Genomic DNA, 26,313 nt, shown 5'->3' with positions numbered 1-26,313 from the left:
CGCCGGAAAGGAAGGCGGGGAAGACGGGGAAAGGGGGAGCTGGAGGCGGGCCTCGCTGCCCACTGGGCGCCCCCCCCCCCGGGGAGGGAAAGCTAGGCCAGGCCCCTGCGCGTCCCGGAGGCGCCGCTCTGCACGCTTAGAAGGGGCACGATGGCTTAGGCGCCGCCGGCTCAGCCCAGACCTTGCTTGGAAGCCCTGCAGCCAGAGCCTCGGGGTACGTACAGAGGGCTGGGCCTGTCCATCTGGAGCGCCTGTCCGCCCACCCACCCACCCACCTACACGCTCCCAATGGGGGGGGGGGGGAGGAGGCTTCCGAGGACAGGCGACCCAGGCTAGATGCCCTGCGTGATTTTCTTTCTTACCGTCAAAGCGATTTCTACAGGAAATACTGAGAAGCGTGCCACGGGCTTGGCGCTTTACAGACTTACAGCCTTCTCTTGTACAGACCTGTGCCCGCACTAGGTCGCTACAGCTGTCGTGAGTTCTTGAATCACACCTCGTGTCGTGGTAGAGCCACTGTCACCCACCGGGGGCCCTGCCCCATAGCCATACCCTGGGACTGTTCAACAAGAAGTCAGCCTTACATATTTAGCCTTAAGGGGACTCTGGTGGAATGAGTGGCAGATCGAGAGGTTTTTATACCCTGTTTTTTTTACTACCCGAAGGAGTCCCAAAGCAGCTTACAAACACCTTTTCTCTCCCCATAACAGACGCCTTATGTGGTAGATGGGGCTGAGAGAACTCTAAGAGAAGTGCTGCATGAGAACCATTTAAGACAGGGGTAGTCAAAACTGCGGCCCTCCAGATGTCCGTGGACTACAATTCCCAGGAGCCCCTGCCAGCATTTGCTGGCAGGGGCTCCTGGGAATTGTAGCCCATGGGCATCTGGAGGGCCGCAGTTTGACTACCCCTGATTCAAGAGAACTGTAACTAGCCTATGTTCACCCAGCTGGCTACATAGGGAGGAGTGGGGTATCAAAGCCGGTTCTCCCAATTAGAGTCGGTTTCTCTTAACCACTGTACCAAGCTGGGTCTCAAGATAGATGGAGCCCCACACAGATGCCTCTAGAAGTTCAACACCTCTCACCTCAGATGTTAACAGATGTAGGAGAAAACCCAAAAATGCATGTAACAGTGTGAGTTAAAAAATTATTTATGAATTTGCTTGATTGGCAATGCAGGTCAATAAAAACCAAAGTTAAAATTCTTATATGTCTCATTTCATATTCATATTGGAAAATGGATCTCATAATCACCAATCTGATGCAGAACTACTGCAACTATAGAGCAGGGATTCCCAATCCCAGGGGTCTGCAAGAGCTCTGGAGGGGGACTATGGCCGTTCCCCTCCTGCCTTAATGGACTTGGCTGCAAGGGAAGGAAACAGCTACTTCCAATGGAGCAAACCAAGTATGTCATTAGAAGGGAAGATATTATGGCTCATGCTCACTTACTTTGGACACATCATGCGATCAAGCTTGCTAGAAAAATCATTAATGCTCAGCATGGTCAGCGGCAAAAGGAAACGTGGTTGCCAAAGGATCCGCTGGCTCGACACAATGCAAGCCGATACAGGGATGACCATGAACCAATTAAAAGAAGCAGTCAGGGACGGAGACGAATGGTGAAGACTTTCCTATAGAATCTTCGAGGGCCGGATAACATCATCATCATATGCATTTTCAATATGTGTGTATCAGCTATGTCAGTGTTCTTCATCCTTTCAGTCTGGCCCCTCAGCTGGGTATTCTGTAGTTGGCAAATATTTTCACAGTATTAAAAAAAACCTGTGATGGAACAATATGAAACAAATGTTAATGAACAGTGCTCAGGAATTTCAAGGATGTTTCAACACCAAGCAGTGTGTTGTTTTGGAGTGATTGTAAGTGAGACACCATGCAACAAGGGAGGGATTTTTTATTTTAATGAGAGTGATGATTTACCCCTGTTGCTATAGTGATATAAACCCAGCAAGTGACAGCTGCTTTTAGCCATTCTGGCTAAGAGGTAGTTGACTGAGCCTGCATGCTTTGGCATATTCCCTTTCTAGGGTACAGATATACAAGCACATCTGTTGAGATGGCATTGTGCCTACAGTTAAAATTCCATAGCAATTGTTTTAATTGTACCATTGCTAAGGGAAAAAATGGCTTTGGGTAGGTTGGAGTCCAAAGCCCAACAAAACAAGGGCTGTCTTACCTCCATCCTGTGATGATATCACCATATTTGACACTTTCCATCACCTTGTAATAACAACTCACACTGATACTGTCTGCCAATTAATCTTGTTAGTACTCAAAGGGAAAGAAGACCAGCTGTTTGCAGAGGCATCTCACAGAGTTGAAAGGGAAACAAATGCTTTGCTAGCTTGTTAGTGTAGCTCCTCTCAACTATACCTTATTGGGCCAATCTGGACTTCTATGTCACACACCTGCCATCTCTCCTGATTTATATTGTATGAAACAAGGGGTAAACACATATGCAAATAATTTAAAATGAAAAAAAATGGTAAGCTAATTTTGAAATGGTGGGTACCTAGTTATTTAGACCATAAATTTTGTAATATGTGCACCAGGTTAAAAAGAAAACCTAGTATATGCTGAGAACTAAATTGTAATTCACAGAAAGATAGATCAAATTTCTGAATGTCAGCATTGCATATCGAGACACCAGAACTGCACTGTTAGATTGTATTCACTTGTCACAACGAGCAGCAATTAAGATGGCTTTTATTTTTGTGTGTTATTTATATCTTGCCTTTCTCCTCAGTGGGGACCCGAAGTAGCTTTCATCACTTTTCTCCTCCATTTTACCCTCACTACCCCCCTATGAGGTAAATTCGGCTGAGAGACAGCGACTGGCCCAGGACCACCTAGCAAGCTTCCAAAATCCAGTGGAGATTGGAGTGTGGCTCTTCCATATCCTAGTCTGACAGTCTAACCTTTATACCACACTGGCTCGGACACTTGACTTTTTCCACCCTATGCCCAAGTGCCTCTTATACACTGCAGAGGTTTTCAGGTTTTGAAGCCTTGAGACGAACCCCATCCCCCATGGCGTCCTGGGTGAATTGGATTTTGCCTCCCACAAAGCAGGGTAAAGGTTCTCGAAACCAGGAGTGTTGTTCTCTATACCCAGGGGAAGTGTGCAGACATGAATTGCCTGTTGCTTACAACTACAGTTCACTGAAAAGTTGGATACAATCATAAGGTGCAAGTTATCTTCAGTCAGGTCATCCTTCTTTTCCCTTTCTTGAAGATGGGGACAACATTTGCAGGTTACAGTGGATGAGTGATAGGGTTGTGAGTGTCCTGCATATTGCAGGGGGTTGGACTAGATGACCCAGGAGGTCCCTTCCAACTCTATTATTCTATGGTTCTATTGTCTTTGTCCCAGTATCACCTTTTCTTAGCTCCCCAACTTCTCAGGATGAGGTCTTGACCCCTACCTGTTTTGCCGTCTTCCTTATTAAGTTGCAGCAGTACCCAACAGTGGGCATCCATGTAAATTTATTAGGAAATTTCCCCAGTCCAAAAAATGTTTTATAAAGTGCTAGTTTTAAAATCATAATAGGTTGAATAGTGTAGTTTTCTTTTGGAAATCATTATAAGTGTCAGGCTCACTCGGATAGCCAGTGGGGTGTGGTGGTTAAGAGTGATAGACTCCAATTTGGAGAACTGGGTTTGAGTCCCCTCTCCTCCACATGCAGCCAGTTTTGGTGACCCTGAGCTAATCACAGTTTTCTCAGAGTTCTCTCAGCACTACCTACCTCATGTCTTGGGAGGAGAAGAAGGGAAGATGATAGTAAGCCTCTTTGAGACTCCTTCAGATAATGAAAAGCAGGTTATAAAAACCAACTCTTCTTCTTCTTGTCAGAGCCGGCTAGCATTATCAACAGAGACAGTTCTGAGCATTTAGGGCTGTTTTCACATACCCCAGGGTTGCCCAATGGTAGAACTTCCCTGGTCTCGACTTGTTAAATCAACAGCCCTCTGATGCTATGTGAGACAGAACCCTTTGAAAGAAATGGCCCTATGCCTAGTTAGTGCAACATGTCTGGAACGTCATTTGTTTCAGAGTAGTGCTCATGTCTGAATCAGTCTAGTTGTAGAAAGCTTACATGCTTAGCCTAGCCTTTGACTTGATGTGTAAACATTCTGTGTTCAGGGTGCTTTTAACATGGGAACTCTTCAAAGGAAGTGATCTCCCATGTATATTCTGATGTGATGTGCCTTTGTGAGAAAACTGCTGTTGTGTTTTAATTTGGTCTACATCGTGTAGATGTCATTGGTTTTTATGAGGGGGAGAAGAAATGGGACTTTCTGGATTTTGTTTGCGGTGTTGAGCTGTGTTAGGATTTTTGTTGGCTTGCTTGTTGTACATAGTTACAAAGCATGAAGGACACGACTAGTATTTACAAACAAGGATTCTTATTTAATGTGGATTTTATCTCCAAAGAAGAGAGACACCCCTTGGTAATTCTTGATAACTCCTGGTACAGCAGGATACTTTAAAATGCAAGCTCACTGTAATAAAATTGGACTAACTCTGAAGCTCCTGGCAGGTTTAGCCTTCTCTCTTTCACACAGAGTAGCAAAACAGCTTGAGGATGACTTTTTCTTGGCAGCCCACATGCAAATGGTTTAAATTGCAGATGTGTCAGAATACATTTCTTGCAACATAGATTTTTGTAATATATTTGGTGAAGTTTTAAGAAGTGTTTGAAAGTATACTTTGGTGCATTATCAAAAAATAGGAGCAAAATGAATGCCTGTCTCTGTCTTTTATCTCTTTTCTGAGCCGTATCATTTAAAGCCAAGACACATCTTGCTAGCCTTATCAGGGTCTAAACCGGCTTCCAGAGAATTCCCATTAAACTGCTTACTCATTGTATGACCAGCTCCACTTCAGCTCCTCTGTTATTTTCTTTCTTGTGAAGCTCAACTGGTAAAGCCATTGTACAAAGGAGTCCTCTAGATCTAATTTAGATATATTTCTGTGTTGTGTTTCTGCATTCTTAGCAAGTCTCCTGTAAACAATGAAAGTTCTGTTGCTGAAAGAGCCTAAAGAAAATGAAAATGGACCGGATCCATATTTAAAGGCAAGTAACCTTAGAAAGGATTTTATACATTTGCATTTTAAATTCAAGTCACTGTTGAAATCTAGTTCAACACCTTACATTCACTGAACTCTTCAAGCAGGGTAACAATCTGCTAAGAGTATCCGTACCATAATTTGACCAATGCATTATCAAAAATCAGTACAGCTAATGTGAAGGTGAGCAATGCGTATTTTAAGAGCCTCAGACAAGTTGTAGGTAGTACTGAAGATTAGGAAATAGAACCTTCCAATGTATTACATTTGCAAATTTCATGCATTCAGTGCTTTTGTGATAAGTCCTATGAAGTTTAGGTGGCTGGAAGTCTCATTTGGTAGGAGAAAACCATTGTGCTTCCCAGCCTGGTAGGAGCTATTTGTAGAAAATGACTGTTCATGCATGATTCTCACCTCCCACCCCACCCCCCAAGTCAGATATGACCATAGTTTCAAAGAAGAGTATCTAGTTGGAAGCAAGCATCCTAGACCAGGGGGTAGTCAACCTGTGGTCCTCCAGATGTCCATGGACTACAATTTCCATGAGCCCCTGCCAGCAGGTTGACTACCCCTGTCCTAGACCACTGTCCCAAACACATCAAAATATTTTGAGTAGACCTTTAAGTAAACCCACTATGCCAGTTTGGCATAGTGGTTAGGAGTGCGGACTTCTAATCTGGCATGTCGGGTTCGATTCTTATCTTCTGAAGTGGGAGGAGAAAGAATGGGGCCAACTTGATGTTTACCAAACCATCTCCCCTACAGAATCTCTTTACTGAACTTCAGGAAGTTTAATCCCATGTTTGCTGTTTAGTATAATGTTGAATGTGTTATAGATCTTGTTTTTATTCTGATATTATTGTAAGGTTTCCCAGTACAACTTTTAAAATTGTTGTTTTAAATGGGCATTTATTGATAATTGTATTGTGTCACATCAAGAAGAAGAAGAGTTGGTTCTTATATGCTGCTTTTCCCTACCCGAAGGAGGCTCAAAGCGGCTTACAGTTGCCTTCCCATTCCTCTCCCCACAACAGACACCCTGTGAGGTGGGTGACGCTGAGAGAGCCCTGATATCACTGCCCAGTCAGAACAGCTTTATCAGTGCCGTGGCGAGCCCAGGGTCACCCAGCTGGTTGCATGTGGGGGAGCGTAGAATCGAACCCGACATGCCAGATTAGAAGTCCGCACTCCTAACCACTATGCCAAACTGGCACTCAATATCTTAAAGTATTGCTTTTAGATTCATTTCATGCTTGGAGAGTCCCAAGGCCAAAGTCTTATGTTGTATCCATGTTGTATACAGATCATGTCATTTATGTGGAGGAGTAACATGCAAGATAATCTTGACTTTGGTGTTGGCTGCACAACTGGAGCCGTATGGGAGGGCAGTATGAAAATCGAATAAATAAACAAACGTCCTATTTAGTGTGTGTGTGTTTGGACTTCTGGTGCATGCAGAAGTTTCTCTAGATTGTGGTTGAGCAATAATCCTTGGAACAGCAATAATCCAAAACTTCAAGCCATGCTTTGGGGCAGAAATGGTCCTGAAAGCTCTAATGTTGATTAATTTAAAATAAAATGTGTGTATTAACTTTGCTTCTCTAAGTCATGTTGTCTAGTTAATTTAGGAAAATGCCGTAATTACTTTAAACAGGGAGGTCCCAGTTCTAGTCAGTAATCACAAAACTGTATGTTTTCATTCATAGGAACTGGGCTTACATGGACTTGAAGCAACTTTGATCCCCGTTTTAGCATTTGAATTTATTTCCCTTCAAGCTCTCTTTGAAAAAGTAAGCCTTTCACTCACTTTCTGCTAATACCTTTCCTGCAAAGATTATGCTTTTCATTTTTTACACTTTTATTTGATTAGGTGCTTACATTGCTATGCTACAAAGTAGTTTATATCTTATCAGCTATTTCAACTTTTGGCAGTTCAATTCACAAGCCATGTAGTGCAGTGTTTGAATGATTTAACTCAGTCTTCTGGAGGTTTTGCTTAGTGGCAAGACTTTCCATGAGAACTGAACCTAAGATCATGGAAAAATGTTTTGCTAAATAATTTATTCAGTGCAGTTCCTACATAAGTTAGAATAGATAGATTCCTGCCTTCAAGAAGCTTACCGTCTAAAATAGAAAATAAAGGAAGGGGAGGTAGAGATAGGTTGGGAGGAAGGAAATGTGGGCACAAACATATTCCTAAAGCTAGATTACAGTATTCAATGCAGATTAAGCAAGGAAGTAAAGGAGGAAGTAAAGGGGGTTTGACTACAGCAAGAGCTGTAGTTGGTGTTCATGTGTTTGTTTTAGATAAGATCTCTCTCAATTTACACATATATGCAACCTCTAAACATCTTGCCATTAATATTTTGTGGGGGCAAGATCGATAAGGAATTGTATATGATAAAACATTTTGAGACTTTTACATGGTGTCCAGTTAATGAGTGATGCATAGAACTCCCTATAGAAAATGTTTCTCTTACAGCTTAATTGTTACTACCACTCATTGATGTTGGTTAGATTTACTTTCCAGTTGTGCATGCTTCGAGTGACAAATATTACTGTTCTAAGCAGAGTTACAGCCTTCTGAGTCCCTGGAAGTAAGTGGACTTAGAGGTGTATAACTCTGCTTAGGAAAGCATTGTAAGTTTCAAGGGTACATTTTTACTGTGCTGGTCACTGAAGGAATGGTTTGGTTGACATGTTTAAAAAAAACATTCATTGCTTTGGAACTTAACACTGGCCTAAATTTGTCACTTAATCTTGTCTGTAGAAGAGCAGCTTTTTCAACATGTTTAAGAGTGCATTAGATAACCTTGTGGTGCCTGTCACTCATTTAGAGAGGAAGCTTTAAATACTTTGAAGCTTAATGACAAATAGCCTGAGTTGTGATGGATGGTTCTGCTCTGCCACAGACACTCCTTGCTTCCTAAAGACCAAAAGCCTTTCAAATTCAGACTATTTAGACACGAGTAACTGCAGCATTAAACTCATTAGTAGCAGAGTGAGAACCTTGCAGATGAAGACATTAACCACAACTGAAAGGAGGAGGATATAAAAAGCTGGTGCCTCTTTTCTACCAAAATGGTTTGTTTGTATTTACAATGCATTTTCTAAATTTTCTAGAAGTTACTCTAGAGCAGTTTATTAGCACAAGCTTCCCTCTTGCACATAGTCGCCATGCCTTTAGCTACAAAACTGAAATGACCCAGATGTGTCTAAAATGCCAAAGAGCCTGTACATCGGATTATGCCCTCAGCTAGGCTTAAGAGGCTGATGACAGGCATGGCTCATTTAGGATAGAGGCCAGAACGATGCCATTTGTACACCTGGACTCTAAAAGGATTGTTTAGCAAATCTCTTTTTAAAACATAAAGCTTAAATCCTGCATACCTGTGAATATACTTGACTTGAATATGCTGAGGATTTGATTTTAGAATTGTGGACACCTGTTGTTGACTTAGATAAGTGATACTTAGTGGCTAAGGAGCCACCTGCGGCTCTTTGAGTACTGTTCTCCAATGTGGAACCTACCATATATTTCAGGAAAATGGGCACGCTATTAGTTGGCTGGTTGTTCACAACTTGAAACAGACACCACTGGAGCCAGTGCCTCAGATGAGTAGGTTGTAGCATCTGATTGTTAAGAGATTTCATTGTATATTTCAGTGATCTTATGCAGAAAGAGTTAACCATTTGGATGTGGTGAAAGTAGTGAGGTTACTGGATTTCTTTTCTGATAGTGCTACTGATTATGGGTTCCTTCAGGCTGTCCAAATTATAATATTTCTTCCTTATTCCTTATGAAAGGCCACCCAGACAGGCATGCAGACAGAGAATCCAAGTGATGTGCAGATAATTTATTTAAAAGACCATCTCAGAGAATGAAGATAAAATAAAGATGAGCTAGTTAATATTGTATACAAATAGGCTTTCTTGATATCGCACACACAGTTCAGTTTTCCCACTTGTGTATCATTTTTACTCCATAGGTAAGAAAATGTCTAACAACTCTTGAGGCAGCCTTTTATAGGTTAGTTCACATAAAGTGATTCTAAATTCCAAAGACCTGGATTTCTAGCGAGGACGTGTTTTTTACCTTCCTGAGTCATCCATCTAATGTCATGTCAGTAGCAGATCAGTTTTATGATGTCAAATGACAGTCTTAGCATTGCTATAGTTACCATATATAGACTTAATATTACTGTAGTTGTGTGCATTAGGGGTTTCATGTAAACATGGTTAAAGGCAGCAGTAGCCCCTGCTTTGGACTTTCTTGTTGCTTTGGATGTCTTAATTTAAAATTTTTTCCATTCTCATTGTCAAATAGCTTTTGCATCCTGAACAATATTGTGGGCTAATTTTTACCAGTCCAAGAGCTGTAGAAGCGTTCAAGTTATGTCTGGGAGACGATGGTAAAAAAGAAGGTAAGAACTGGAAACTAGTGAATTATTTACCGTTTCTCCCTTGTGATATGTATCATTCTAAACACGAATTTGCTATTCTGGGGCACTGGATGATCACTGGAACAGTATTTTCCAAAGCTTTATACCAAATATTTTCTTTGTAGGATGTAACTTTAGTGATAGCATGATCTAATCATTTTCAAAACTGATGGCAGATGAATGTATCTTTTAGGTTATTTTTTTCAGAGCTATTTACAACTATTCTTTTTTTTAAAGTACATATTAAAGGTGTTCAGAAGAAATTTTTTATTCATATGTGACAGCCACTCAAGTGCACCTTTCAGCTTGAAACTGAGAATAAGAAAAAAAATAGGGCCTTCACAGTTCCACAGGGCTTGGAGGATGGCACGCTTCCACCAGACCTATGGTTGAGGCCAGAGTGACTTAATATGAGCCTTCCTCCATGTCTCTCAGGTGTTCTCCCCCTCTTCTATGCCACAGATAGAAGTAATTACCAAAGTCAATGAGCAGGGAAGATAACTGATGGCTGCGATATAGGGGGGTAACTAGTTAGATAGTTAAATTAGTTGGAGTATCGGTGTTTAATTTTTTAAAACAATTTAATTTTAACTTAATAAATAATGCTGTTGTATTTTAATTATATTGTAAACAGCCTCTAGCCCATTTTGGGAGTGAGGCAGTCTAAAAATATAATCTTTAACAGCGCAGCATCAGTTTGCCCCTGGCCGCTGACACTGCCACAGGTAAGTATGCCGCGGCCGGGAGCCCACTTCCAGCCACGGTGCCATTGTGCAGCGACGGGGAAGGCCGGGAGGGGAGGGAAGGAAGACGGAGGCCTCCCTCCACCACCACCTTCCCTGTCACTTTAAAATGGCGCTGCGCCATTGTGGGTATATTTTTGGGTATCTGGGTATATTTTTGGACATCAACATCTTACTGTAAAATCGGCATTTATTTATTCCAGCTGCTACAAAGTGTGGATATCTGTGATCTACTCAAAGGATAAATACTTCTACTGACCATTTAATTCTCAAGTCTCTTTTTTTTCCCCTCATGAACATTTTGGTTCCTTTTTATCAATGACTGGCAAAACATAAATGAGTTTTTAATGTGAAAGATGGGGCTTATAATGTACATGTACACATTATGGGTGTTGATTTATACCAGGAGCTGAAAATAGCACATATTCTCCAAATGTTTCTGAAACATGTTAGATTACTTCCCTTTTTAACTGGGAAAGAAAATGCAGTTTTATTTGTTTTGTACAGTCACTGACATTCACACTGTGGCATTACGTATTTCTGTTTTGCTGAGTGCTCACACTTTTTCATTGTAAACAGTCTTTTGGAGTTCTGCACAAATAGGCACATCAACATTTGCACTTTTATTCTCAAATGCTTATCCATAATTTGATGTTTTACAGCTTGGAAAAATTCTCTGGAAGAAAAATGGAATACCAAACCAGTTTATGTAGTAGGAAAAGTGACTGCTGGGCTAGGTAAGATACATTTAAAAAACAAAATTCTATAGAAAGTTTTTCTAAAACCTGTACACGTTATTATAGCTGTCAGCATATACATATGTTTATTTTGCTGCATGAAGGAAAATCCTCTTTTTTAGTGTTACTTTAAACAACAATGCCTGTTCTTTAAAATTTACTCCTTAATACTGGTGGGCCATACAAATACTTTTGTAGTTTGTGAGTCTTTTTTGTCCACTAGCAAAATACGCTTATGGACCCTTAGCTGTGAAGTATTTTTAATGTTACTCTAATTGATGGGTGGAGTTGTGTATATCCTGAGTTAGTTAATTTCTGACAAATGTGTGCATTTCACTGCAGTTAGTTGCAGTAATTAGTTGATTAGATAACTTGTACTTGATAAGTAAGAATGAGAATTATTTCTGTTTAGAATGCCTGGTGAAAGAATAAATTTAAAAGGGAGAGTGATTAATGATAAACAGTTTGAATCTAATGCACATCAGGCTCATCAGACTAGGTGCTGTATAACTCAGCATTGTTTAAAGTTTACAAGATAATAATATGATGCCTTTCTCTCTCTGAATTTAGCATGTACAGTGGTCAGGTGATTTTGTTGTAATCCTGTTTGGTTTAAAGCTTCTTTGTGCTAGACAGTGGCCTTGTCCTGTACCAAAGTTGTACTTATCTAGTAACTGGCCTTTTGTAAAGGTAGGATTGTCAGGCATTACACAGTTCAGACCTTCCTGATGTATCCGTTGCACCTAGAAGGAAGCATGATAGTATGAAAGACTGATTTATTCTCTTATTTTTACAAGCTCCACAATAGCAGTTTTCTTCTTTCTGCTTTGCATCTTTGCTGCTTTGTTGCTTATTTGTCATTTCTGTGTCTTGTTTTGCTCCTCTGTTAAACTGCCTTCATAGGTTCCGGTTTGGATTAATTTTAAGTTTTTGTTTTTGTCTTCCTGTCTCTTCAGCTACCTTCTCTCTTTTCTTTCTCCTTACTTGACATCTTGTGATCTGCAGTCTAGTAAAACTTTACTCTGGGTTAAACCCCAGGTTACTTCTGTGTTATACCTGCCCCTTTTCTTTGGAGCTCATTGTCCCCCCTGACACCCACACCTGTTCTTTTTTAAGAAATACCATCTGAAAATATGTTTCTCCTCTCAAGACTTTAACCCCTTCTTTGCCCCCTTCCCTTCCTTTTGTGTTCCTTCTCCTTTTTTTGGTGCTATAGAGAGGAGCACTTCCTAGGCTTGATCCAAAAAATCATAGAAAATGCCAGAGACCCAGAATGAAATAGACTTGAAGAGGAGGAAGAAAACAAAATAATAACATAATTATATGGCCTTATGTACATTAGAAGCCATCTATCACTTGATACTGTTTATTGAGCCCCCGGCGCAAAAATCATAATTTTTCAGAAGTGGAGATATTGTTCAAAAATGCATTGGTTAACAGTCAAAATATATTCATATGAATATAAAACTTGTAATCACTATTTTTGAATAAAGGTTAAGATTAAAAAGATGTAAGAATGAACTAACATATGTATTTAAAAAAGATATTTCAACTATAGATAACCTACTATGGTAAGCCAAGTGAGACTGTTAGCTATTGTTAGGAGCTTATGTTACCGTCTTGTAAACAGGGGAAACTCAGTTGATGGAGAGCTTCTTCTCAGAAGGGGCTTCTTACCTGTGACCAGCTTACTTTTGACTGAGAGCCTTTTATGGACTTGTGTAATTGTTCTCCTTCAATTACCTATGTAGAATGATGGATGGTATAATATTTTGTTGATTTACTTACAATTAAGAATGCAATAGAAATGGTTTAATAAAAAGTTTAAAATGGAAGCAGCGATTCTCTAATACTATGGGCTTCTGTACTATACCCAGAATGACCCAAAAGTGGCCTGGAGTTAAATGATCCAATAATAGGAAAGCTAACTAGATGCCTGCGGCTTTTTATGTGTACATCTGCTCCTGAGTCAGGTCTAACCTGAGTCATCTTGAAGATGACTTTAGTGGCTTTCAGGTGCCAGACTTTTAGCTATGGATCAGGAAATTGTATTAGAAACTAACTCTGCATGCTGTCTCAGTAAAACCTTTTCTCACCCCCTGAAGTTGTTCTTTTTCCCATTTTCTTTTAGTAGGTGAAATTGGCCTTACACCTCAAGGAGAAACCTGTGGAAACGCTGAAAAACTAGCAGGATACATTTGTTCCCGTAAGTGGGCACACATTTTGGAATTATGGTTTCTAAGCCTACTATATTTGACTTTTTACAGGCCTAAAGTTCGTTTGAAGAAACAGTTAAAGAAATTTGTTTAGATAGCAGATAACCTGCAAAGGGAAGATTTAGAGTCATGACTCTATTGCTGCTACCAGTACCCAATTTGTAAGCAGCTCCTTAGGTGGGGGAAGTGCAGGAGATGAATTCTTTCCTGTGATATAGTGTTGTTGGGATCCAGGGAAGTGCATGGTCAGTGGACTGCTTCTTTTTTTTGTTTTTAATTCGCAATTTCTTCATTTACCAGACACAAGAGTACCAGCTCACGGTTGATTACTCAGCATCAGGAAAGATCTTTCTCAGACTGAGACTCTAGAAACCCACTGTCTGATTATATCAACAATATAAGAACATTGCGAGCTGGATTTATGCACAAGCTATGTAAACTGCAGTTTAGAGGCACAGATTATGAATAGCAGATCAATGCAAAAAAGTGTAGTAAAAATTTAGATAAAAGGTTGGCAGTGACCTTTTAAAGCCGACATAGTTTAGGGCTCCAAAATGTCTTAATTTAACTCTGGCACCTTCCTACAATCATTCTACATGTTCATAATCTCTAATGTGAAATGAACCAGTATTTCTGATTAATTCCACATTCCGTACATAGATTGGAGCAGGGGGAAATTATGTGCGCCTTGGAGGAAGGGCGGTGATAAACCCTGCATCTAAATAAATGCACTGAATAAATAAGACCCATAACAAATATGCTGGACATGTCTGCCCCAAGACCTTATGAGCTGTGGGCAGAAGCATTCAATGAGAACATTTATACCAAACACCTTTCATAGTAAACAAAATTACTTAATACTTTAAAAATTGGAAATGGTCTTTTTATGCCAAGTGGAATTTATCTGTTATTTTTTCTTGTATATAAACTTTGAGGATATGAGAATTAAGTTTCCATTTAGAAAGACTTACCTGAGATTTCATGTTCAAACTAGCACCAGGCCGAAAATATTTGCCTTTGTTATTCCAGTTTTCTGTGCCTTTGGTGCTGACATTGGCCGAGGCTCTTGGGAATATATATCAATGGGCTCCTTAATTAAATAGGTAGTGTCAGCCTTTTTCTCGAGACGAATCTCATGGCCTTATGGAATTTAATGCCCCTCCATATTTTCTTATGGAGGAAGAAAATGCTGCTATGGATAGTGCTTGTTCTGTTGTCCAGAGGTATTAAGCTGTTGTTCATTCTTCCATTGTAAACATAAGTCTAAAAGGATTAGCATTGCTTTTCGGATATCACATTGGCATTTCAATTAACCGGCAGTAGTCTTGGTAGGATTGATATTAACATATTTTGCTTTTATCTTGCAAAATACAGCTCTGCATTCTGTCTCAAGTCCTTTGTTGCTTCCTGTAATGTATTACAAGCGTGTCTGTGGTGCCTAATAAAACTTCAGTTTGCAATTAGGTTATTCTGATAAATCTGGGCTGACTCCTAATAAGGTCTTTCAGTTTGATTTTACTGGAGTGAGCCTGTGTCTCCCTCGCCATGCGAAAACCCAGGAGCTTAAGGTTAAAAGGCAAGAATGTGCTTCTAGCATATAAAATAGTGTTGTAGTTTCTATTTTTCACAGCAAATAAGTACAAATAAAGAGTTTAGCATAAGCAGACAATTTTTAACTCTTCTGTTCCTCTGTTCTGTCTTCCCCAACATACCAGTCACCTAATCCGGGGACCAACATTCCAGGCATTTTGCAGTTTGGCTCCCAAGTACAATGTCCATGCTTTCTGATATGTGTCTGTATCGCTCTTAACTACCTCCATCAATATTAGAAAAGAAGGCATTGTCTGGACTTGGGTGGCAAGAGTGTATTTGAGAAGTACATGCAGAACAGATTAGGTCTTAATAGGAGCCAGCTTGGTGTAGTGGCTAGGGGTGTGAACTTCTAATCTGGTGAAGCCAGGTTTGATTCCCCTCTCCCCAACATGCAGCCAGCTGGGTGACCTTGGGCTCGCCACAGGACTGATAAAGCTGTTCTTACCAAACAGTAATATCAGGGCTCTCTCAGCCTCACCTACCCCACAGGGTGTCTGTTGTGGGGAGAGGAAAAGGAAGGTAATTGCATGCCGTTTTGAGACGCCTTCTGGTAGAGAAAAGTGGGATATAAGAACCAACTCTTCTTCTGAACTAAGCATAATCCCATCTCTGCCAGACTCCCAAATCCATCATGAAAGAGCAAGCTCTAAGCACATGCTGGGCCTCTGAGCCACACTTCTCTATTGTGATTTCTTTGATTAGAAAAGAAAGGATAGGAAACAGCTGCTGGGAAGTGGGTTTCTCTGGAAATCATCAGCCCAAATTCTTCCTGGTCTAGTGTCTACTTTCCCACACTAGTCAAACTGATGTCTCCCGGAAGCATTACCATATGGCAGTGAATTACAAAAAGATGTTACAAGAAAGATATTGTGTGAATTTAGAGTTGTCTTCCAGAGGGAGGCCTTGCCAAAGATATCTGCATGATGCCTGAAAGTTCCCCCTAAAGGAGTGGGCTGGATAGGGGACTGTCCATTTTCCACTTTCAAATGGGAACGAAATGGGTAGATCCGTATCATTGAGATAACTCCCTAGAGACCGGAACAGAAGTTGATACTGCTCCTGATGGCACTGGGAACTCCTCTTCTAGCCATCCTGTACCTTGACAGTGCGATCCTAAACGGTGTTACACCCTTCTAAGTCTATTGACTTCAGTGGAGTTAGAAGGGTGCAACTTTGCTTAGGATTGCCTTCTGAGTCTCATTGGACTGCAAATCTATTCTGTAATAAGTTTTTAGTTAGTGAAATAGTCTGAGGAATGCCAAGTGATTGAAGAAGAGAGAAATCTTATTTAGGTGACTGGAAGCATTGTGTTCAGTAGTTCTCTAATGTAGAACATAGCAAAGTCATATATCTTTTTGCCGGAACTTTTTAGGCCATGCCTTGGCTTTCAACCCCCTTTTTAATTTCCATGATAAAGAGTCTCTGCTTTGTATACATTTCCCGTGTGCACTGAAACATGCTGTATGTTATTCTGCATGTTCAGTGTGCAACTCTTTAATTTGCAATCTGTGTTTAAAATGTCATTGTGAATGTCATCCATTTTTATTGTTCAAACAGGGGAGTCATCCAATGCATTGCCTCTGCTTTTCCCTTGTGGGGCTCTGAAGAGGGAAACTCTTCCAACAATACTTAGAGCAAAAGGTTTGATGTTTTAAAAGAGTTAAATATTTGAGCTTTGTGAAATACTTCTGTTGCCAGACCAGTGATGGGTTTTACATACTTTATTAAAGTAATGAAAGTTAAAAAAAAAAAAAAAAACCAACTTATTTCTTCTTCTTTTCTGATTTGGGACTAAAATAGTTACCATTTATTTTTCAGGTGGTTACTTTGTAGAGTACAGATTTTATCTTTTATTCATGGTAACCATTTCTATCCTGTAGTACCAGACAATTTGGCTATCGTCACTTAGGCCCATTATGCACGGCCGCTGAAACGGCAATTTTGGGTCACATGGAAAACACGGAGGGGGATGACGCGAAGCACACCGGTTATGCACGGGATGGGGCGCAATGGCGGCAAAACCCAGAGTAACCAATTATGCACGCGGCGATCCCGGCGCCGCTTCTGGTTGCGCCCCAGTCACCCGGAAGCTGCGCTTTCTTCCATGTTTCGCTAACGCGGCTTTTTCGGCGGCATGCACCAAATCTGCGGCTGGTTGCAGCTGGCACCGTGCGTTATCAGTGATTTTAGTCGCCGCCATTCCACCCCGAATGTGCGCTATTCCCCCCGTGTATAATGGGCCTTAGAAAGGACTAAAAAGGCAATCAACAGATACAGCTATAAGTAGCATTAAAAAAGGCAGAAGGGGTCTTAATGCCATAACAGCAGTTCTAGTAGTGCCTAATACCACAGCAGGGATATTAAAATATCTTCTTAAAATGATAAAATCACACACAGCATCTAGTCTAGTCACAAACAAACAAGGAGCATCAAATATTAACCACTGAGTTTTGTATTGTGAGACATTTTTGTGAGTTGGAATTCTTGTAAAAAAGTCAGGTTATAAACAAAGCTTGCAGAATTATAAGAATGAGTGGAGTCAAGGTTTTATACCATGAAGAGGGCAGTCAGGACTCACAGTGTCTTAGGTCTTATTTAGATTCTGCTCTGAGCGGGAAAGGGCTCCAGACTGGGACTCTAGCTCAGTGAAATAGTACATTGTTTGCATTCAAAACATAATAGGTGGAATCCCCGAATCTCCAGTAGAAAGATTTCAGATAGCAGCTGCTATGAAAAGACAATCTCTGCCTGGAATACTGATATTTATAAACTGTAAATACTCCAAGTTATCCTGCCGTTCAGACACATCTGCAGCTCATTCATGCTTTTTATAAACATCCATTTTTAGTCACATTCCCAAAGAGAGATAGTAGCCCTGGGTACTACTTTAGCTATCCTGTCTCATTACTTACAAACCCTTCACAGATAGAAACCCAAGGGCAGGGGGAGTACCTTCTGTACTTAAATTCAGTTGACAGAATCTAGATTTCATGAATCAGATCAGTGATCAGCCTTCCAATTAAGGCATCCTTTATTATCTGCCAATAATTTAGACATTGCATTAGGTAACATAATCTGACAAGGCAGAATACATTTTTTATCTAATGTAAAGCCATCATTATATGTACAGATTCTGCGCTAATAATGGATAGCTGATCAGACTCCTGGACTCATGTCCCATCTCCGAAAGCAGGGATGTTAAATAAGGCATGCCTTCCCACACAAAGGCACATTAGATCTCCCTCTCCCTCTCTCTCTCCCTCTCTTTCTGTCTCTGTATAGTCTCCTCAAGAACTGTACTTTAAGTGCTTTGAAATCTGTCTCCTCACATCTTTTCTCCAGTTCCCAAAATCAATCACACAGGAAGATGTAGCCCTCTCATAGAACATGTATTAATAATGCTCAAACATTGTATTTAGTGGCTAGACCAGACATCTTCCACAGCTCATTTAAAGTCTATTACAAACTTTCAGATTCTCCATTTATGGGCTTCTATGAGTGTAACATAACATCACTTCTAAAGTAATGCATTTTGATCAGGACACAGAGACTTCCTTTACTTGGGGGAAAATTATGTATTTTTAGACCCAGGAAAAATCTTTAGGTGCATGTTGTGGGAGTTTTGTTTCATTCAGAGTCAACCTTGTGGTTAAGAACAGTAATCTCTAATCTGGAGAGTTGTGTTTGCTTCCCCACTCCTCCACATGCAACTAACTAGGTGACCTTGGGCTGGTCATAGTTCTGTCGGAGCTCTCCCAGCCTTCACTTACCTCACAGGGTATCTGTTGTAGGGAGAGGAAGGGAAGGCAATTGTAAACTGCCTTTGGGTAGTGAAAAGGGGGTATAAAAACAAATGCATCTCCTCTCCTTCCTCAGTTAAATTTACTTTATCTGCCTTGATCAACTTCCAAACTAATTTTTTTTTGCATAGTGAAATGTCCATATGATAGCATCAATCACTTAGATTTCTGTGTGAGTATATACTACATGATAATCCACTTTCCAGATACATTGCCATAAAATTTACTTTGAACACATGTGTTGGTCTGCAGCTGGATTAGTCTGCAGTACAACATTTAAATTCATGTCCTGGATATGAAACATGGCATTCAGAGTCTTATGTCAAGCTGGTAAATCTTAAAGTACAATTGAACATCATTCAAATGAATGTACCCATGGAGCTGCCTTGTACTGAATCAGAACTGTGGTCCATCAAAGTCAGTGACTCTCCAGGGTTTCAGGCAGATGTCCTTCACATCACCTCCTACCTGATCCTTTTAACTGGGGATGCCGGGGATTGCAGCTGGAACCTTCTGCATGCCAAGCAGATGCCCCGCCAGTGAGCCACAGTCCCTCCCCGTTCCAATCAAAGAAGTATTTGCACCTGAATTATGGTCAGAGACTGCTTCACTAAATTTGAGCTTTTGTATGAATGCTCAGTAAAGCTTCAGTTTACTGTTTGGAATTGGTTGAAACTAATAAGACCCTGAGTCACCACTGTTTTTTTATTACAGATATTGCATTGGAAAGCCTTACTGTTTATCAAACTAGTCAACATCCTAATCTTAACGAATCCTTAAGGAATTACTTCTCACAAGAGGTATTTCACGATCTGAGTTTTTTAGCATGAGAAATGTACTGTTTTCTGTTTGCTGGCTTTGTAAGTCAGCATTGTGCTAGAGTCAGGCCAACAGAGTCTTCTTAAGCACCCACCTATGGAGGGCTTTTTTGGGTTTGAGCCATCAAGTGCACTCTATGGGATTGCGGACAAATGTCACCTAAACCTGTTATGGTCATGCTGTTGACTCTTGATGCCCTTAAGGCTGTTGATATCATTACCTGGATATGCCATTAAGACTGTTGTTACAGTTAGCAAACTTATTCTGTTACTCATTCTATGTTTTCTGTAAATTGCCCTGAGCAGCAAGGGAGGGTGGTATATAAATTCAAATAAATAAACAAATACATTTCATAAAAATGGCACGGGTTTCCAGATATTTCAGTTGCCATAAAGTTTGTAGCTGGTAGATTTAGATTTTTAAAAAAACTATGGAATATCAGCCTGCTGTCTTGGGGGCATTGGTAGAAAGTAGAGTCTACTTGTCCTTTGCACCACTGCTTAGTGATTATCTGCTTATTAGTCTCCTTCAGCTACTGTGACAGCAGTCTTAATACCGACAACAATCCTAGTAAAGAAAATGGAAGCTCTGGAGGCCTAGGGTTGTATCCTGAGACTATTGCCTTCCCTACTAAAACATGGACACTTGTAACCACAGTCTTTTAGATTGTATTCAGACCTGTGGGTGAATCACTGATTTTGCCTAATTATCATTTTTCAGAACAAGAGCATATGTTCTGGAAACAGACAAATCAGACTATGGCATCTTGCCGCTTTAGTGTTTCTTGCCTGTCTGAGCATGGCAATTCTTTGCACGGACTCGGTTAGACTGAATATTGATCTCTGTTCTTTCTGCTTTTATTCCACACTCTGAATAGCTAGCCCTACTTACAGCAGCTATAATAGCAGCCGGCATGTTGTTTGATCAGCACCACTAATAAACTTGCCTCATTCAAGCAGGAGGCTCTCAGCAGGAGACTCATTTGAACAGTGGTCCTCAAACTGTGTGGCAGGACATGTGGATGGCATGGGAACTTGATGCAAGTGGAGGCTTTGTCTGTTTTCAGCCAACTGCTGTCTGAGTTGAACGGCCCTTGGCAGAGGGTGCCCAGTCATCCTCACTAGATCTGTGTGGTAGTGGCATCCTTTGAAGTCACATCACTTCAAAAATATTCTCGATTGAAAATTAGGAAAGCATGTAAGACATAGTTCTTTCGACAGGGCTTTTCTTGAGATGGATGGGTTGCTGAACTGCTGAATTTCCTGACATGGGTGATTCTTGGATTTCTATTATGTGGCTATTAGCTTTCGGGGGGAGGGGGTTACTTGAGTGAATTATTTTAATGAGATGTCTATAGTGTTAAATTTTATTGTAAGCCACCTGAGCCTGCCAGAAGGGCAGGAGATAATTTTTTAAAGTAAATAAATGTAAGCTGTGAATTACCTATTACAATTAGATGTATTCTCTCTCATAATGCAAGCTCTGCATTCTTCTTGTTTAATCAGGATGTTTAATCAAATGTGCAATGGCACCGTAGGACTTTATATGCCACCATTTGTCTTGCCTCTGTAGGCCAGAGGTCCTCAACCATTTCAAGACTGTGGTCACCTTTGGAATTCAGGCACAATGTAGTAGGCATAGCAACAAAACGACTGCCATAAAATGGATGCTTCAGGAGGCAGTCAGCCACAATATGTCTGCTACAGATTACCTTCAGTCGCACTGTGAAGATCCTTGTGCTGCAGTGGCAGCTGCAGACAAAGCAGCATTTTAAAAAATCTACACAGCCAATCAGAAGCCTTGCTGGGCAGAAGCCTTACCTGGCTCCGCCCACTGTCTAAAAACCGGAAAGGTATTGGTGGGCACCAAGTTGGGAACCCCTGGTGTAAGCAGACAAAACATATTTCTGATACTACAGCTTTGTAATCTGCATGACACTTGTTTAATTTCTGATTTTTCCTTCATATTAGCCTGACCTTTTCTGCTTGCCTTCTCCGGTGGTGGAAAGTGCCATTGTGTCACTGCTGACTTAAGGTGGACCCATAGGGTTTTCAAGACAAGAGACATTCATTGGTCTTTGGCCACTGCCTCCTTCTGCAGAATGACCCTGGTCTTCCTTGGAGGTCTCCCATCCAAACACTAATCAGAGCCTGCCTTCTTAGCTTCCAAAATCTGACAAGATCAGGCTTACCTGGGCTGTTCAGGTCAGGACAGCTGGCTGTTCTACGTGTATCTAAAAACAGATTTCTGCAACACATACTTGAGGGGGAAAATGCAGATATGCTAGGATATAATGGAACCTGTGGAAGAGAAGCACGCAGACAGCTGGGTTCCATGTAGCCACTTGCACAGCTTAAAAGCCATGCTAACTTTTAAACTGGAAAGCTGCCTGTTGCTTTAGGAATGCAGACGTCTGGTCAAAATCAAATGTCTGCAGAATAGTTGATTAGAGATGCATCCAAAGAGTAATTAATACTGTGTTTTGGTATGTGTTCTCTTTGTATTTACATAGGGGGTCCCTGCAAGTGTTACATTCTTCAGTCCATCTGGTGTGAAATATTGTCTGAAGCAGGTTCAGAAATTATCTGGTGAACTCATGCCCCACATTAAGGTAAAAGTCTGCAGCAGTTATTGGAAATAAAACAAAATGGTTCACAGAAGAGTGATTCACATTTGACTTACTGGCCATCCTTATGCAAGCATCATTAGCTCTTTGTGTTCATTTAACTGGGATACTGTGCAGATAGCAACTGTTAATTACCATAGGACTCTCTGTAGAAATATATAATAGTTTTCCTTTGCTCATTTTTTTTAGAAGCCTTCATTTAGTGTGTGTGATTCCTATGCATCTGTATCTCTGTAGAATGAAATCAATCACACAACTGAAGATGCAATTTTAATGGGCACAAATTGGTTCACAATCCTAAATTCCTCATGAATCTGGCCTGTTCGTATGTGTCCCATCTCCTCCCCCCGCTGCAAATTTCTTAAACTTTTTGTCTGTTTTAGTTTGAGGCTTAGGTCATTTGAACCTAGCATTTGAGCAGGGTGATCCACCCACCAGCTATTAAGTTTAAATGCCTTTGTTTCACTTCACCCTTCTAAGCTGTAAGCCATTTCAGCAATCGATTTTGCTGAAATGACTGCCAACCATTTAAACCTTATAGCTGATGGGCAGACTGTCAAGCTGTTAGATATAAATGGCTTCCAGCCATTTCAGCCTTATAGCAGAGAGAGCGTGCATGTCTACTGTAAGGCTGAAATGGCTGCAAGCCATTTCAACATTCCATTTTGCTTCCCTCTCTTTGGAAGGAGGGAGCGGATCAGAGGGTTTAAATGGGTGCCAGCAATTTAAACATAACAGCTGACTGCATCAAATGGCTGTCATTTCAGCAGTCTGTTTCACTTCCCTCCATTTGGAAGTGGGATGAAGCAGAGGGTTTAAATGGCTGGCAGCTATTTTAGCCTTACAGCAGGGCAGGCACACCTGTCCACGGTAAATCTGAAATGGCAGCAAGCTATTTCCGTTGACTATTTCATTTTTCTGTTTGGAGGAAGGGAGTGAAACAAAGTGACATGAACCGACCAGTTCATTTTCGGTTGGATGGGTTTGGGGGTTCACTTTGGGAAAGCCCCGAACCACCCATCCCTAATGTTAATTACATCTGAAGCTGTCCTACAGGTATTAATTTATCCTCTTGAACATTCATTGTGAGTAGAGTTCACAACACCACCATTTGAGTTACAGAGTGTTAAAGGTAAAGGTATCCCCTGTGCAAGGACCGAATCATGTCTGACTCTTGGGGTGACACCCTCCAGCGTTTTCATGGCAGACTCAATACAGGGTGGTTTGCCAGTGCCTTCCCCAGTCATTACCGTTTACAAGCTGGGTACTCATTTTACCGACCTCGTAAGGATGGAAGGCTGAGTCAACCTTGAGCCGGCTGCTGGGATCGAACTCCCAACCTCATGGACAGACAGCTTCAGACAGCATTTCTGACGCTTACCACTCTGCGCCACAAGAGGCTCTACAGAGTGTTAGTATGGATTAAAAATGGCTATGGATGAAGAATGCTGCTATTTGTGAGATATCTGACTGAAAAACCCTAATCTTTGGTTTATGATGAGCAGAAAGCTACTTCTGTTTGTAGATTGGCTTAACTTCTCTATTTTGTGTTTTGCACTCCTGGATTGTCACGTTATGGCTATTTAGCTAATAAGAAAAATGTATTTAATCTGCAGGGAATATAAGTAGCAATCAAACAATTAAATAGCCCCCTTTTTGTTTCCTAGTATCAAGAGCCACTTCCAGGCCAATACTATTTCTTGAATTTATTGTAGACATAACTGTTGGGAGAATCTGAATTCAACAGAGCTTGAGAAGCATGTCTCATGTGGCTCTAAGAATTTCCGGCTGACTAAGCAGAATTTAGCAGCAGTTATGTAAACTTTATTTAATGTGTCTTTTCAGTTTTGGCTGTTAGTAGTGTCAAAGTGACCATGGAATATTCATTTTAACATTTCTGAGTTGGCCGTAAAACTGATCTTTTACAAGGACGAATTTCAGCAGGTAGCTGACCGATATAGCAATAGCTAATTATGCCCATCTATCTATACTGAATAATGCTATCGTTTCAGTTTGCTGCCATAGGTCCAACAACAGCTGAAGCCATGGCCACCGAAGGAATTGTTGTGAGCTGCACTGCCATCAACCCTACTCCACAAGATCTTACTGCTGGTATTAAAAAAAGTCTACACTTGTAGAACTGCTGTTTACTATTAGGCCAGGGATTGGATCCCACCTAGAATTTCAGCAGGGGGTAGAGGTGATTTTCACCTATTCCTCCAACCTCAGATTTATCCCAGAAAGTATCCTTGGAGGTCACCATGTCATGGAAGTAGCATTTTAGGGGGTGTTTTGTGCTGCCATGAGAGGGAGGAATTGTCAGAAATCCCCTGCTGCCACTGCCTTTGTGCATGCAGAAATTCCAGGTGAGATCCAAGCCCACACCATGAAATATGAGGCTTGTCAATGTAGAATGTATAATTCTTTTAAAATATTATATTCTGACTTAGCTTTGTATTGTGTAAACAATTGTGACAAATCCAGATTACAATTAAAGTTGTCGAAATTGTCCAGCCCAGTTATTACCTTTTTATGTCTGTTATACCCTAATAAATGTGAATGAGTCAGCATTTCTGAGTAGGTTTCAGAGATAGAAGTTATTAGGTGTTCTGTATTCTTCAAGTTTAACTTCATATTTCATACAAGCAATATTCTATAGCAGTGGTCCCCAACCACCGGGCTCCCTCTCCCCGCCCACCCCCCCCCCCCACAGTGAGAAACTTCCCAGGCTGCAAAAGGTCCAACAACAGCTGATTAGTTTGCACCCCGGCAAGCTTCTTTCTGCGGGAGGGGGGGAGAGGGAAGCGCGGCTGCCGGCGGAAACACGGCAGTTTCACACATGCACGTTTGCGGCCGTGCATGGCGCAAATGCGCATGCGCGGACCTGCCGCACATGCATGTTTGCGCATGAGCTGCCGCGCATGCGCGGTGCCTGGATCGCCCTCCCCTCGCTGAAAAAGGTTGCGGACCACTGTTCTATGGTACAGTTGACAGTTTTCTTGCATCTGTGGGTTGCTAAATTTATAAAATACAGACTTTTAAAAGTCAGCTATCTAATCTTTAAGTAGTCTCTACCTCGTTATTTAGGAATATTTTTGCCTCATTTGCATACTGTTTTGCTCCCATCTGTTTAGAGGGGGGAAGCGAAATGGAGGGTTTAACTGGCTACAAGCCATTTCAACACTCTTTTTCACTTCCCTCTGTTTGGAAAGGGGGGAGGAGTAAAACAGGGTTAAATGGCTGTCAGCTGATGGGCAGACCCTTTTACCATTTTGACCATGGCTGCTTTTATGGTGCTGAAAACTCCTTTTCGCTTTCACTGTTAAAGTGACACTTTGATGTATGTATATTTTCTCTGACAAAGATTCTGACTAACTCAATAAACAAACAAAATACTGTGCTCTAGTGTCACATTTGTATTTTTAAATGTTTATTACTCAGAAAACTCATATTAATACCGTCTCAGTCAAATAGTATATATTGCACTTGTCGTCTGCCCCTTGAAAAGAGCAGGTGAGCAGTCTGTTGTAGAGGAAACAGCTGATGATGTGGCTTCACTGACAGCAAGGGCTTCTTGGTAATCTTGGTTGGTGCTGGACTCTTTATGAGCACTGAATTAGCACAGGTAAATTCAATCTGGGCTGAAACAAAACCAATACAGTGTGATGGAGTTAGGCCCCACAGCAACTTCAGCTGTATCAGTAGCCAGAGTCAGTAACTGGGCGGATGAACACATTGAAGCTTAATCTAGACAAGGCAGAGTTGGCAGATGGGTGCTGGGTGAGAAATGCTTGTTCTGGTTGGAGACCTGTCATTCTCAAAGTCTCTGCTTGGAGCACTTCTGGAAGCTCAGGCCGCTATTGTGACCAGGAGTGCCTCTTATCAAGTTCTGCAGTTCCAGCCAGTACTGAAACAGAAAGATCAGATCCCTGTCACTGATTTTCTCCTAGATTATACATTCTAGGTAGTGCTGTCCTTGAAGACTCAGGAATTTCATTGGGCCTCAAACCTCATGCCTGAAGCTTCTCCAGTCTCTAGCCACAGGCAGGCTTTTCTCCTTGCCAGACTGAATGCCCTGCTGACAGCACAACTGAGAGGCCGATTTGTTAAAATTCCATCATCAGTCCGCTTCTGCAGCTGTGTGCCTGGTGCAATCGACTGTAGTGTTGTTCTGTGATCAGTGGACTGTCCCCGGGGCTCTTTGGATTACCCCTGTTCTGACTAGCTGTCAGCTTCCTGCTGA

General features: G+C 41.2%; 1 protein-coding gene across 3 annotated transcripts; it reads left to right on the top strand.

Annotated features, from left to right (window-relative positions):
• The first annotated feature begins 54 nt into the window (after window positions 1-54).
• Window positions 55-25,470, top strand: UROS (uroporphyrinogen III synthase). Of its 3 annotated transcripts, XM_077350077.1 has the most exons (10): window positions 55-214; window positions 5,022-5,101; window positions 6,801-6,884; window positions 9,422-9,518; window positions 10,942-11,016; window positions 13,148-13,222; window positions 16,383-16,466; window positions 19,340-19,425; window positions 21,957-22,055; window positions 24,083-25,470. In XM_077350077.1, the coding sequence occupies exons 2-10, from the start codon at window positions 5,039-5,041 to the stop codon at window positions 24,206-24,208; spliced, it is 789 nt and encodes a 262-aa protein (XP_077206192.1). In that variant the 5' UTR covers window positions 55-214; window positions 5,022-5,038; the 3' UTR covers window positions 24,209-25,470. The 3 variants fall into 3 exon arrangements, with proteins under 3 accessions (XP_077206192.1, XP_077206193.1, XP_077206194.1); XM_077350078.1 differs by lacking the exons at window positions 16,383-16,466; window positions 19,340-19,425; XM_077350079.1 differs by lacking the exons at window positions 16,383-16,466; window positions 19,340-19,425; window positions 21,957-22,055; window positions 24,083-25,470 and adding an exon at window positions 13,533-16,199.
• Window positions 25,471-26,313: the final 843 nt, after the last annotated feature.

This window comes from Paroedura picta, chromosome 8 (genome assembly GCF_049243985.1).
Source record: "Paroedura picta isolate Pp20150507F chromosome 8, Ppicta_v3.0, whole genome shotgun sequence".
In the NCBI taxonomy this organism is placed as follows: Eukaryota; Metazoa; Chordata; class Lepidosauria; order Squamata; family Gekkonidae; genus Paroedura; species Paroedura picta.
The sequence above is the reverse complement of the archived record's forward strand: the minus strand, read 5'-3'. Positions and strand labels throughout refer to the sequence as shown.